Source organism: Trypanosoma conorhini, assembly GCF_003719485.1.
Source record: "Trypanosoma conorhini strain 025E chromosome Unknown Tco_14.4_contig_00093, whole genome shotgun sequence".
In the NCBI taxonomy this organism is placed as follows: domain Eukaryota; phylum Euglenozoa; class Kinetoplastea; order Trypanosomatida; family Trypanosomatidae; genus Trypanosoma; species Trypanosoma conorhini.
This window is the reverse complement of record NW_021704178.1, coordinates 10,100-23,289: the sequence shown is the minus strand read 5'-3', so window position 1 is coordinate 23,289 and position 13,190 is coordinate 10,100. Positions and strand designations below refer to the sequence as shown.

General features: G+C 60.4%; 6 protein-coding genes across 6 annotated transcripts, besides 10 other annotated features; 5 read left to right on the top strand and 1 right to left on the bottom strand.

The window, feature by feature from the left end:
• Nucleotides 1-96: 96 nt before the first annotated feature.
• On the top strand, nt 97-2,484 carry Tco025E_02397 (putative serine/threonine protein phosphatase-like protein; the record flags this gene model as incomplete). Its single annotated transcript, XM_029369324.1, has 1 exon — nt 97-2,484. The coding sequence occupies one exon, from the start codon at nt 97-99 to the stop codon at nt 2,482-2,484; it is 2,388 nt and encodes a 795-aa protein (XP_029230607.1).
• A 239-nt stretch (nt 2,485-2,723) lies between these two features.
• Nucleotides 2,724-2,787: a microsatellite.
• Nucleotides 2,788-2,794: a microsatellite.
• Nucleotides 2,795-3,304: 510 nt separating this feature from the next.
• Nucleotides 3,305-3,373: a sequence feature (A-rich).
• A 534-nt stretch (nt 3,374-3,907) lies between these two features.
• Nucleotides 3,908-3,944: a sequence feature (A-rich).
• Nucleotides 3,945-4,181: 237 nt separating this feature from the next.
• Tco025E_02396 (putative protein kinase-like protein) lies at nt 4,182-5,873 on the top strand (the record flags this gene model as incomplete). Its single annotated transcript, XM_029369323.1, has 1 exon — nt 4,182-5,873. One exon carries the CDS (start codon nt 4,182-4,184, stop codon nt 5,871-5,873), a length of 1,692 nt encoding a protein of 563 aa, XP_029230606.1.
• A 105-nt stretch (nt 5,874-5,978) lies between these two features.
• Nucleotides 5,979-6,608, bottom strand: Tco025E_02395 (uncharacterized protein; the record flags this gene model as incomplete). The annotated part of the gene is made up of 1 exon (XM_029369322.1): nt 5,979-6,608. The coding sequence occupies one exon, from the start codon at nt 6,606-6,608 to the stop codon at nt 5,979-5,981; it is 630 nt and encodes a 209-aa protein (XP_029230605.1).
• Nucleotides 6,607-7,413, top strand: Tco025E_02394 (protein kinase-like protein; the record flags this gene model as incomplete). The annotated part of the gene is made up of 1 exon (XM_029369321.1): nt 6,607-7,413. The coding sequence occupies one exon, from the start codon at nt 6,607-6,609 to the stop codon at nt 7,411-7,413; it is 807 nt and encodes a 268-aa protein (XP_029230604.1).
• Nucleotides 7,414-7,698: 285 nt separating this feature from the next.
• Nucleotides 7,699-7,760: a sequence feature (A-rich).
• A 93-nt stretch (nt 7,761-7,853) lies between these two features.
• Nucleotides 7,854-7,884: a microsatellite.
• Nucleotides 7,885-8,078: 194 nt separating this feature from the next.
• Nucleotides 8,079-8,098: a microsatellite.
• A 232-nt stretch (nt 8,099-8,330) lies between these two features.
• Nucleotides 8,331-8,352: a microsatellite.
• A 297-nt stretch (nt 8,353-8,649) lies between these two features.
• Nucleotides 8,650-8,673: a microsatellite.
• Nucleotides 8,674-8,876: 203 nt separating this feature from the next.
• Tco025E_02393 (uncharacterized protein) lies at nt 8,877-10,556 on the top strand (the record flags this gene model as incomplete). Its single annotated transcript, XM_029369320.1, has 1 exon — nt 8,877-10,556. The coding sequence occupies one exon, from the start codon at nt 8,877-8,879 to the stop codon at nt 10,554-10,556; it is 1,680 nt and encodes a 559-aa protein (XP_029230603.1).
• A 34-nt stretch (nt 10,557-10,590) lies between these two features.
• On the top strand, nt 10,591-12,915 carry Tco025E_02392 (transferase; the record flags this gene model as incomplete). Its single annotated transcript, XM_029369319.1, has 1 exon — nt 10,591-12,915. The coding sequence occupies one exon, from the start codon at nt 10,591-10,593 to the stop codon at nt 12,913-12,915; it is 2,325 nt and encodes a 774-aa protein (XP_029230602.1).
• A 137-nt stretch (nt 12,916-13,052) lies between these two features.
• Nucleotides 13,053-13,080: a microsatellite.
• Nucleotides 13,081-13,190: the final 110 nt, after the last annotated feature.

The following is a 13,190-nucleotide window of genomic DNA, read 5'->3' as shown; positions in this document are numbered from 1 at the left end:
TTTTTTTTTGCTTTCCTTCGGCCTTTTTTTTCTGTGCACCGGCATCACAGCTTCATAGTTTGCTGCTGCTTGTCTCTCGTACCGTGCAAGTCGTTCATGGAGCCAGCCCCCGCGCGGAGTGGTGGCGACGCGTCTGCGGCCGAGGCAAACGCTGGCGGGGCAACTGGCGGCAGCAGCAACGGCGGGAAAAGCGGCAGCGGCACCCTTCGTCATAGTCATGGCGGCGGTGGCAAACGTAGAGGCAGCGGGCTGCGCCGTGGCGGGGGTGGGGCAGTCCCGTCTGCAACGGCTAACCTGCCTGGCGTGCGGCAGCAGGAGCCAAAGGCATCGTCTCCACAACGACCACGCCCGCCGCCTGTGACTGCGCTGGAGGGCGCAGAGGAAGAATCTCGGCTGGTGGTAGCCGTCAGCGACGAGGTCAAACCCGCCAAGGACAACGTCACCGGGCCGGAGCAAGGCTCTCTTGCTGCTGAGGCGGCGGCGCAAGACAGCCAGAGTTTTGCCTGCGAGAGTGAGTACGTCGGTACTGCCGCAGGGACGGCCTCAGCGAAGACCCCCGCTGAGATTGAGCTACGGCGCAGCGACGGTAGGAGGCAGCGACGACAGTGGTGGTGGTGGCGGCAGCAGCAGCGTCGGCGGCGGATGCGGAGTCATAGCCAGCGCGAGAGACAGGACGTGAGGCAGCGCTGCGAAGTGGGAAACCAGGTAAAAACCCCCGCTGGGCCGTACCGCAGTGCGCTCTACCTGAACCCTAGTGTCCGTTGCGTGGGGAGCGACGGGTTGACGTACCGGAAAAGCTTTAAGGACTTGCTTAGGTCGCGTGCCGCGGAGCCGGCAGAGGCCGATACACCGTGCCTGGGACCCGTAGCTGCACCTTTGTGCGTGCAGCAATGCTCAAATGCAATTGTGGTGGCAGCGCCAGAAAACGAGGAGGAGCCAGTGACGAGTGGGGAGGAGGGGTTGATGGCGAAGTCGCCGATGATCACCTTTACACTGGATGGTGTGGCGACGCCCAAGACCTTCGCGGTGATGAAGTGGCAGGAGGCGGATATGGCGCTTGCGCCGCTTCCTGCGTCGTCCGCTGCGGCCGCGGAGACGGTGGAGCGCCGGATGCAGGCAGTACCAGTACGACCACCACGTGCCATACGCATGAAGGAGCTGCCACACCAGCAACTCCTGCGCAGCTACGTGAATGGGTCTTTCCTCTTCTACCAGACGGAGGAGTCCAAGCGGGAGTTCCTGGCGCTCTGTAGAGAGATCTTGGCGCAGGCGCGGCCTCTTTTCGAGGCGGACCCGCTATTCCCACGTTTGGTGGCACCCACCTTTGTCTTTGGTGACATCCACGGCAATTTTGAGGACTTGGCCTTTTTCTTCCGTCATGTGCTGATCTTTCACGACCTGCAGCTCACCCCCGCCAATATTCTTTGCCTCGGCGACTACGTGGACCGCGGGCCGTACTCGCTCGAGTGTCTCATGCTGCTGCTCTCGCTGAAGATCAGTCACCCGTCGAAGGTGGTGATGCTGCGCGGCAACCACGAGGACCGGGTGGTGTGCGGCGACGTCTTGACGTATGGCTCCACCTCCTTCCTGGCGCAGTGCGAGGCGTTGTACGGCCGTGAGGAGGGGCAGCAGCTGTTCAGGGAGACGACAGCCCTGTTTCGCCACTTTCCACTTGCGGCAGATCTCCTCATTCCCTCCGTGCCGAACATTGGCGGCAACAGCAATAGCAGTAATAATGTTAATACTAATACTTCCACCACTAATAACAAAAACAACAACGCGGGTACTCCAGGTGATGTGGCGATGTTCCCCACGTCACGATCACCGGCGCCGCTGGGTCGACGCAGAACGCATGAAGAGCGCATATTGTGCACACACGGCGGTATCCCGCGCTTTTTTTGCCCGCCCAAGGAGGATGACAGCATTGCGTTTCTGCGGCGTGAGGACTTCCCGCGCATGCTGACCTTGTTCCCAAACAATCCCTTAGTGCGGGAGGACCCTGAGGCCCAGCTGGAGCTGCTGGAGGCGGCGGGGCAGGCAGGCGTCTCGCAGGCCTCCTCCGCAGCGCCCGCCATCAGCGAGGCGGCGCTGCGTAAGGCGTGGTACGTCGCGTTTGACCTTATGTGGTCCGACCCGACAAGCACCGACCCCGGCGACAAGGACGACGATGCCGACTCCACTGCGGGTGTCGCATCCGGGGGCGGCCACGCATGTCTCAACGAGTGGGGCTTTGGCGTGAACAGGCGTGGTAGTAATGTGCTGACCTTCTCTGCCAAGGCGGTGGACACCTTCTTGCAGGCCCACCAGTATAGCATGCTGTTTCGCGCCCACCAAGAGAAGGCGCATGGACTGCGCCTTAGTAAAAGCAGTAAGGTGCTGACCATCTTTAGCAGCTCCAACTACCTTGGGCACGGCAACGGTGCGGGGTGCGTGCTGGTGAGCGCCGATGGTGAAATTCAGCTTGTGGAGAAGTTGAGTGAATGACGCCTTTGCCGGTCTCTGGAAGCAGTACCGCAGACAACAAGGAAAAGGCTAGAGATGGAGAGGGGATGAAAACGTCTGTGAGTGCATTTTTTGTTTTCTCCGGACGAGGAAATGGACCGGACAACGTACACACAGACAGGGAAGGAGGGGCGTGAGCGTTTTGACAGGCGTCCAAAAAACGGGGGCGGCGAAGGTGTTACCCGCATACACACAGACTGATAGAGAGATAGAGAGGGACATATATATATAGTATGTATGTATGCGTGTGTGTATCTGTGTATGTATGTCTGTGTATAGTGTGTAAATATATTTCCCAATGCAGCACAACCGGGGTTCTTAGGACGAGGAGCGATGGCCCTGCTGGGACGCGTCTCCTCAGGGGTTTGAAGGAAAAGAGAGAGAGAAAAAAAATAAAACAAAAATAACATCACAACCGAGCAAATGCGAACTAAATAATTTATTAGCGAGTAACAATAATAATAACACTAATAGTTGCGGTTAAAAAACACGGACCGGTGAGGAGTCGTGGGTGGTAGACAGGTGAGTGAGTGAGACCGAAGCGAGTGAGCGCAGGAGGAAGGGGCGGGGGTGGAGGCGGAGCGGTGCAGCGATCCACGCACCGGAGCTCCCCGCCCCTTCCCCACGAAGTATCATGCTTTTTCAAGGGCCACCCGCGCACGCGTGCAGGGAGCGGACCCCAGGAAGAAGGCCGGTGCGACACAAAATAGCGGCAGCATCGCTCAAGGTGGCTGCCGAGGAGGGTTTCTCTCTCGGTGTGTGTCGTCACTGCATGCGTGCCTGACGGTACGGCAATCTGTATCTTTTTGCTTTTGCTTTACTTCCATGTCGTTGTTGGAGCCTTTTGCTTTTTACTTGCTTTTTGTTCTTTTTTCCGAGTGATGGTGCTTCTGGGAACTACTGCTGGCATCGGCGAGCGCACACGCGCAGGATTAGGCCGCGGAAAAAAAAGTTTTGAAACAGGTTTGAAAAACGTGGAATGGGAGGGAGACGGGGGAGGGGGGAGCAGCAACAGCGGGGCGAGGGTGTTAATAGCGCGGGATGCAGCGGGAGAGAGAGGAGAGTGAGAGGCGCATCTTTTTTTTTTTTGATCTTTATGTCTGCAGTTATTACTTCTGCTGCAAGGCCCGTGTTTTTTTTTCTGGGGAGAGAAGAGGAGCGTGGGGTTTGGGCACCTGAGTCGTCTTTCTTGATGTGAGGCGCGAGGGTGGGTACAAGGGGTATCTGGTTGCACGGGGCAGACTGCAGGCACGATCGCCCGCGGGAAGAGAGAGGCGGCACGTGCAGAGGGAGGAAGAAAGATGTGGCGGCGGCGGTGTCGGTGTTCCTTTGGTCATGCCCCTTCTTCTTTCGGCCCTTCTTTCCGTTGGCGTGCGTTTTTCTTTTATATATATGTATATAAATGTGTGTGCGTGTTTGTTTGTTTTTTTTGCTGTTGGTTTCTGTCTCCCTGCATCCTCGCTGCATTTCTCCGCGACTTTGGATTCTTTGGAAGATCTTTTTTTTATTGTCTGTGTGTGTAGCTTCTCCCTCTTGCGGGTGCGACACCGTCTCCGGGGGCTCGTGGCACGCCGAAGGCAACGAGGTAGAAGTTACCCCTCGAGCGCGACAGCGGCGGTTGTTGGGCGTCTGCGGAAGGACATTTTTGGCTGGCGGCTCCCGCCGGGGGGTGCGTTGCGATGCTCCCCGGGCTGCGCACGCTGCACTCGGTGGACGACGTCGTGGTGGACCGCCTGCGCTGGTGGCGTGCGCGGCAGGAGGCGGCGACGGGCCCCGCCGCACAAGACGCGCGACGGTGCGGCGCCGAGCCGCCTGCGGCTAAAGCGGCACGGCGGCCGCGCTCATGCTCCGCCTCGCCGCACGGCGGCTTGGCGCACCGTCGCGAACGGCTCTTGACGCTGATGCCGCCGCGCGAGGTCGTGGCGCTGCGCCACCCTCCGCTGCTTCTCTTTTTGCGCGGCGAGGCCACCGCCGAGCGACGCGACGTGGTGCAGATGGCGTTGCGTGAGGTGGAGGGGGCGGTGTGGCTTGCCCGGCTGCTGCCGATGGAACGCGTCTTCTACGGCCCCCAGATGCGGCCTGGCGGTCCGGACGCCACGTGCGAGTTTGCGGCGCGTAAGAGGCGTCCGCGACGACGGGCGGCGTCATCTCCGCCGCTGCCGCCGCCTGCCTTGGACTTTGGCACCGGTCGCAGCGGCAACAGGGGCAACACCTCAAGCAGGCGCCGTGAAGCAGGGACTGCGAGGTTGCCGAATAATAAGGGCGGGGTCGCGCTGCCGCCCGTTCTGCCCTCCCGCCACCTGTGCCGAAAGGTGAGTTGCCTGCAGGACTCGTATGTGTTTAACCCTGAGGCGGACTTTGTTGGCGATGGGGCATTTTCGCGTGTCTTCCGCGCGGTGCCGCTCTTTCAAGGAACTCCAAATCTGAGTTTCTTTGCGATTAAAGTCATTCCCCGGCGAAAGTGGAAGAATTTCGCTCTCACTAGTCCCTGCAAGGCCCTGCATGGCGTAGCAACGACGCACGACACCATGCAGGGGGCTGAGCAAGCGGTCACCACCGCCCGCTCTAAACCGAATGAGCAGGCTGCGGAGGTTCCCATCGGTGACTGCTGTGGCGTGGAGTACCACGACGCCATGCACCGTGAGCTGGTGGAGATTGAGCGAGAGATATCCATCGTGCGATCGCTGCGCCACACAGGGTGTACGCAGTTTGTGGAGGCGCTGCGTACACCGGATGAGTTTGTTATTGTGATGAATATGGGGCGGGGGTGCATGGATGCCAGACGCTACCTTCAACTCAATGGGCCCCCGTCCGACAACCGGGCGGCGCTCATCATTTACCAGCTGGTGAAGACGGTCAACTACCTGCAGTGCACGCACGGCCTTATCCACCGCGACATTAAGTTGGAGAATCTCCTGCTTTCCCGCATCGACGCCTCGCAAGATTGTATTCAGAAGGTTCTTGGCAGCTCACTCGCAACTCGGACGCGCGAAGCCGCGGACATCGCGCCGGACGTGGAGGCGGCAGCGGCGATAGCGACGATGGAGTACAAGGAAAACAAGAAGGACGCCAAACCGCCGCGGCGCCGCTTGGCGTCGGTGTGGGGCACAATCTCGGCCGAGCAGAGCTCCGAGGCGCTGGAGCGACTGTTGAAGGTGACCCTCGTTGACTTTGGCCTGGCGCGGCGCACGGCGAAGCGCGGGGAGAAGTGCCGGGGGCGTTCCGCTGGCGAGGGCAGCGCGCGGAAGTCGCTGCCTAACAACAACAACAACAACAATCAGCAGCAGCGGCGGCGGCGGCATCCGCTGTCCGCGCGTTGGCATGCCCACCCCTGTGCCGTCCGCGGTCAACATGTTCGCCTCTGTAGATAGTGAAAGCGCCTCCGTCGCGACAAGCTCCGACGTGACCCCCTCGGAGACCACCGCCTCGAGCGACGCCGACGCCGACGCTGACGCTGCGGAGGAGAACAACGCCACCTACACTGAGGTCAATTCGGACGACGACGACGCCGACAGCAACGCGGACGCCGGCGGCTGCGGTGCGGCACGAGCGGATGCCGCCGCGGCGCTTGGAGACGAGGCCTCGACAGACCCATCGGAGGCGGTGTCTCGCGTCATTGTTGGCGGCGTTGGCGGGGAGGCCGGGGTTGGGGTCCTCAACGCTGCAGTGCTGAGCGACTGCCAGCAGGAGGGCGCGGCGGAGGCAGGGATGGCGTCTAGTTCCGCGGCGCAGTGCCTCGCACGCTCCCGTGGTGGCTCCACGCATCCTGCTGCGCCCGCCGCGCCTCCGACCACCACCGCCCCCGCCGCCGCACCGATGGCGAGCTCCTCCCCCTCAGCGGTGTTTACCGAGCGGGGCGAGTCAAACTCCCGCTCGTGGCGCGACGAACCCCCCGACGACGGCGAGACGCTGCTGTTCTTGACGCCATGTGGCACCGACAAGTATCTCCCCCCGGAGATGCTGAGCTGGATCGTCAACTGCGGGTGGAAGCGAAAACCCACAACGCTGCGTATGGCGCGCCAACTCGACGCGTACGCCATTGGAATTGTTGCGTACGTTCTTCTTAGCGGTTGCTTCCCTTTTAACGGGGCCTCGCGGGCGAGCATGGCTCAGCAGCAGCAACGCTGCACACCCAAGTGCAATAGTGATCACTGGAGACACATTAGCCCCGAGGCAATTTCGTTTGTGCAGTCGCTCTTGGAGCCGGATCCGGAGGTCCGGAGCACGGTGGCAGAAGCGCTGGCACACCCGTGGCTTCGCCGTGCCGCGCAATTTGCAGAGGAGCTTTCACTTATGCCCGAGTCTGTGGAGGAGCTGCAACGCGGCGGCAATGCCCCCGTGGAGGCTTGCACGAAGCGGGGGGAGCCGCATACGCCGCCGCCCCATCTGCATCGGCAGCAGTATGCGGGCCCCGCGGGGCGGCGGCCCCGAGATGTTTCCGCTGCCGTTGATGGTTCCTCTGCGTCGCGGCGTTCTACCAACCACGACAACTTCATATACCGCAGCAGCCGGACAAGCGTCGCCCCCGAATTCCTGGGGTCTGGAGTCGAGCACGCGGGGGTGGGGGCTGGGATCCGGGTGGAGACATCGGATAGGAAGAAGCTGCATGCGGCCTCGGCACGGACGACGAAGACGACGACGACGACGACGACAATGCGAGAGAAGGAGGCGGGCCTTGTGGCTCGCGCCCTGTCGCCGTCGCAGGTGGTGCCACCCGCGTCCCCGTCGACGCAAACAGCCGCGTCGTTGTTGGCGCAGATTTCCGCTATGCAGACGAGTCTTCACGGCGCTGACGATGCGGCTGAGCGGCCGTCGAGGGTCGCGCCACAAACGGCGGAGGAGGGGGAGGACTCGGATGAGGAGGGCGACCCGTTCAAGCGCATCTTCAAGACTGTCATGTTTGAGCAGTGACGGGGGTGGCAGCTGCCGCGGCAATTCCCGACGCCGTGTATTTGCCGCTCTGCGGGCTTCGCCGCCCCCTCAGCCATCACGCCATGTGCGGAATCAGACGAGGCAGACGCCAGTAGACAGAAACGAGTGGACGGTGAAAGCGACTCTGCCGCGAGCGCGCCTAAAGGACAGAAGGTGCCAATAGATGTATTTCCTATTGTATTATGTGCATATTAGTTTAATTTTTTCTTCTTCTTCCCTATATTGATTTTTTTTTACCTCCTGTTTTCGGGAGACTGACGGTAGGTTCTTTTTCTTTTCTTTTTTGTTGTTCTTTTCTTTTGAATTTGTTTTTTGTTTCTTTGGTTGCTCTTGCCGCATTTCGTGGATCCGGGCTGTGCACGCAAAGTGTGTGGTTAGTCAGTGGCATAGGCGCTTGTCTATGGCGCCGTGCACGTGCATGTGCATGTGTGCGTGTCTGTGTGTGTGTGTATATATATATATATCTTTCTGTGCATTTGTATATGTTTTTTGACTAGTGCGTGTGCGTCTGGAGGAAAGTGCTGAGTTCAATGCATCCTTTTTGTGGGATGCAGCACCACTTGCGCTTGCGCGTGTGTGTGTGTGTTGCTGTCACTTGTTCGCCTGTATATTTGATTGAGAGGTGAATAGGGGGGGGGGAAGTTTTTTTCTTCTTCTTCTTCTTTGGTGTCGTTGGTTTGGGGAGGCGCTGATGTGCTCCTCCGTTTGACGAGGAAGGGGGGGGGTCGCGTGAGGGCGAAGGGCGCGTCGCGTTGAAGTGTGCGGGAGAACCTCACGAGGTGAGGGGAGGGGGAGGGGGGCGCAAATGAACAGGGCCGCGTTTTCCCGCCTCTCGCACGCAAAGACACATGTATTTGTATACGCACATGTACACGTATGCATGTATATATACACTGTTTTTTTCTTTTCTTTTTTTTTCTACTTGCACGCACGCGTGTGCGAGTGCGGAACCTCACAGACGGTCACACACATACACGCAACGATACGCCTCACTGTTTTGTTTTTGTTTTTGCTTTATTGTCAGGCGCTTTTTTTTCTTTCTACGTTCATTTTCTTCTTTTCTTTGCCGTCCTCCTTTCGCCTTTGTTGTTGTCGTCGTTTTTGTATGTCTCGCATCTCTCAGTTGTCGGCCGCGCCCCTCGCTTCCTACTCTGCGTGGGGCGTCAACCTCCCTGCCCTCTTTCTTTTCCCTTTTCCCGCCCCTGCGGGCGCGTGCACACACACACACACACACACGCATTCTTCTTCTTCTCTCTCTCTCCCTCCGCCCTTTTGTCTTGGTGTTTGTGCGGCCTGCCGGCGCACGACGAGAGCAGCGGTGGAGATCGGCGTGGGAGGGGGACACCTTCTCTCCCGCTTGTGTGGGTGTGTGCGTGAGCGACAGGGCCGAACACTTTCACGTAGCGGGTCCTTTTTTTTTTTTTTTTAAGGGGGAAGAGGGCATGCGGAGGCAGTCCAAGCAGCGGAAGCCCAGACGGAGGGCTCCGCCTTCTTTGCTGCTGCCGTCGCCCTCGACAACGTCGCTGCCGGATTTGTTGCACTCCGTAACCGACATGGCGCGGTGGCGCGGTTCCATGATGGAGGTGGCGCTGGCTGGCGGCTTCCAGTGCTACCTGCTTGACGAGCCCTTCAACGGCGTGCGGCGCAGGTCCGGGGGGCACTCGGAGGCAGTGCTTAGTAAAACGCTGCGGTTCAGTGCGGGCCGCTCTGCCGAGCAGCATAGCCGTCAACAGAGCCGCATGGACTCACTTAGGCGCGCGGAGGTTATGCACGGCACCACGTCCTCGCCGGTGCATCTCGCCATCTCATACAACTCGCAGCTGCCCCAGAACATCTTTGAGAGCCTGGGGCAGGCCCCCTCGCTTGGGGCGATGCCACCGAAGACGAAAACGGCGGCGGCGTGTGCGTTGGTCGATAGCAGGGTGGAGCGTAATAAACGCCGTGGCAGCAAAATTGTATGTGGACACTCTGCAGACGCCAAGGTGATGTGCGCCGTGCGTGTTCTTTTGGTGGACAAGGCGTTGCTAAAAAAGTTGTGGAAACTTGCTGCGCCGGTTGCTTTCACCGACTCACGGTTAGTGTCAGAGCACAACGTTGACGCCACTGTGGAGGAGGGTGGCGGTAGCGAAGGGGCTGGCAGAGTTTCTAGTGCCGCGTCCGCGGCAAATGCATCCACTTCTCCTGCGGAAGAGGGTCGTAAGGAGAAGTCTGGGAACGGCAGGGAGGGCAGTGATTGGTGGCTTCCCGCCTCCTTCTTTCTTCGGTTGCAGCAAGAGCTGGAAAAGGTTCTCCTGTGCCCCGTCGACAAGGATTTCGTGGAGTTGACGACTGACGCCGCAACGGATGATAAAGACAATTGGCTTGCTCATCCCGGCTCCATCTATCCGCAGCATTCGCACATGAACGGGGAGAATTTTATGGGGGCGGGCGACAGCGCAGATCATCTGCCAGAGAACACGGACGGGGACGTAGCGGCGAGCGCCACCCCGCCCCCGTCCGCGCGTTCTGCTCTAACGTCGGCCTCGGCCGCTGCCAGCAGCCCTATAGGCTCTTTGCAGGTGAGTGTGTCGGGCAGGTTTAATGGGCAGAAAAGGGTGTCCGACAACGTTCTCCCAGCCGACGCGGCAAACGTGGGTGACTTGGACGGGCGGGACCGCGCGTATGCGGCTGATGGGCGGCTCCCCATCGTGGGGGTCAGTGTTGTTCCATTGGGGCCCGACAACGCGGAAGGGCTGGAGCTGCCACCCGCCTTGTCGGCGCTTTCCGCGAAGCGACGCAGGAGGACGACAGCGGCCGCAGCGGCTCTTCCACGGCGGAGTGGAGGGGCTTTGCTTCCTGCGAGGGCGAAGCCTGCTCCGGCGGGTCAGAAGAAGGCAAAGCAGGGCCCCAAACCTACTGAGGTCGTCCGCGGGTTCGGCGGCCCCTCGGCGATGCGCTCCGTCCGGAACAGCCACCGCCGCCTCGCGTGGGGCCACGCATGTGAGGAAAAGCACATGCGCTCGGGCGGGTCGTGGCGGAGCTGGGGGTCGACGGCGAAGAAGCTCCCCCGTGAATCGGAGTACGCCAGAAGATTGCGGCCGTCGCATCAGCGCGCGCGCGTGCATGTTCATCGACCACGATGAGAAGGCGCCAAAGTTGTTCGCCATCGCCTTATCGATGCCACTGGTGCGTCAGGGCTGCATACACGATGTCTTTCAAAGCTGGATTTGTGCGGCGCGGCCCTCGCAACTTCGTCGTGAGACTGCCATTCGGAACATCATACATGCCGTTCTTCAGCGACTTGTCGTTCTGCACCGCGGCGGCGGAGCCCATGGAAGTATAAAGGCAAGTAACATTTTTGTCTCCTCCCACGTTCTGGAGGCGTTGGAGGCGATGAATGCGCTTTCAACACGGCGCATGGATCCGCTACCAGTCTCTTCGGTGGTGGGGGGCGCCACGGAGCTGTGGCGGGAAATGTTGCTGGACACGACTGAGGCGCGAGAAGGCAACGTGGAGGTCGTTAGTCGCAGCAGTAGCAGTAGCAGTAGCCCCAGCGCCAGAGGGAATGGCGGGGATGAGGCTGCTGTTGGAGTCGCCGCAGGAGCAGTAGGGGTTTGCAGCGAGTCCACAGACCTGCTTGACTCGCTGGAGTGGACGAAGCACGTCGTGCTCGCAGACGGGTACTATGCGCAGGTGGAGAAGACACTGGTGTCGGCGCTCAGACAAAGTGCCGACGAGGCCGCGTCCGCTCCAGACGCGTTTTCTAAGTGTGCCCCCCTCAAGTTGGCTAAGGAGTTTCAGACTTCCGTTGGCCTTGAGAATGCCAAGTCACAGAGTGTCGGGGCTGAGATGGATGCACTGCATCTTTTTACCCTGCAGGAGGGGACGTACATTCCGCCGCCCGAGTGCATTACAAATGAGGGGGTCGCAAGCGACGGGGCTGCGGTGGAGGCGCAGAGTACCTCCTCGCAACTGGACTCCGCGAAGGGGGCTGAGACGGGCCCTGCGCCCCCATTTCGGACAACAAATAACACGCTGAATCCGCGTTGTCCGGTGTTGCCGTCACACGACATTTGGATGCTCGCGATGCTGGCCATTCACTTGGCCGATGGCGGTTGTCCTTGGTGGATGAAGCGACACCATCGCCCGCTGCCTCGGCTACGCTGCGGCGCGTGGTCGCTGCGGTTTGCCTCCTTTGTGCAGCGCTGCGCCTGCGCGGACCCGGCCCAACGCCCCAGCGCGGAGGAGCTGCTGCAGGACAAGTGGTTTCACACTGTCTTGCTGGAGGAACCCGGAAACGCGTTGTCGTCGTCGCCACATCGGCCTCCCTCGCAGCAGGCGCCACCCGGCGGCGGCGGCAGCAGCAGCAGCGTTTTTCCGCTTCGGCGCCCTTGCCGGCGGGCGTTCCACGACCTCATGCTGGAATATCAAGAGTACGCGGAGGGATGGTGTGCACGGTTGTCCCGCGCGGCCATAAGTGCTGCGGCGGTGCAGGGGGGCTCTTTTCCCGATCCCACCCAAGACATGGAAGGCTCTGTTGTTATCAACGCATCTGCCACTGAACCACATGCGTTAGAAATGACCACTCGACTAGAAAAGGACCGCCCGAGACTTCTCTTTTCACGAAATGCTAGCAGCAACCAGGGCAGCAGCGGCAGCTCCAAGGGTAGTAGTACCAGTAGTAGTGGTAGTTGTAGGAGCGGCAATAGAGAAGATATGAGCGGGACCTCGTTGCGGGGAGAAGTGCGGAGCCCGGGCGGCTTTGCGGCCAGCACGGAAAGTTACCCTGGCGACGGCTGCTCTATGGTCTCTCCTCAGACAACACCCTTTTTCCTTGGTGCCATGGGGGTTGCATTGGAGCTGTGCGGGGCTGAGGCGGCACTCGACGCCGAGGAAGCGGCGACAGAGACGGGTGGGGGCGTGTCTTCCCGCAAGGGCGGCGGCGGCGGTGGCGGGGGTAAACGCAGTCCACTGCAAGAAGGGCGCCCGCACCACTGCGACCCCGCGTGGGACGCCAGCCTCGACGCCGGCAGCGAGAATCAGAGGCTCATTGGTGAACTCATGCAGGCCTTCTGGAACTTGCATCGCGAGTGTCGACTGGCGTCGGACCTGTGGTGCGTGCACCTGATGAAGCACATGCGCCTCGACGGCAGGACCGCGGAGTTGGTGTCCCCGCTCCTAACGGAGGAGACAATTCCCTTCTTCGCTGTCCCTGAGGGGGAGGCGCAGGCGACGGCGCTTGCCAAGGGCAACGCTTTGCGCATCGCGAATCCCACGACCGTCGTCGCCGCCCCTCACCAAGAGGGACTTGCTGCGTCTGCCACCGTGAAATCGCCGCCGCCGCCGCCGCAGCTCCCGTCCACCTCCGGCTCCACAAATGCACCGCTGGTCGATGTTAGCCCCACCGCGTTCCATAACTACATGTTCTGTAAGTGGTGCGTAACGACTTCGTGGGCGCTGCAGCAGGATGGCAGGGGTGGTGGGAACGAGAGCAGGCGATGAGTGAAACAAGACGCATCCGGAACGAGGAAGAGAAAAAAATGTTTTCCCCTGCAGTGCCTTGTGATGTGTTTTTTTAGTTTTTTTCCCCTCTCCCTCTTATTGTGCTGCTTGGTGTTTTCCTGTGATGGCTTTCTTGCCGTGCGTGTGCGCGTGTGTGCGTGCCTGAGGGGAAAACGTGCGATAGCGGGGAAGATACGCCTCTGCGTGGAGGTGGCAAATACCGCCACCGACCGAGAAAATACCGCCACCAACCGACAGAGAAGCAGAGAGGAGGG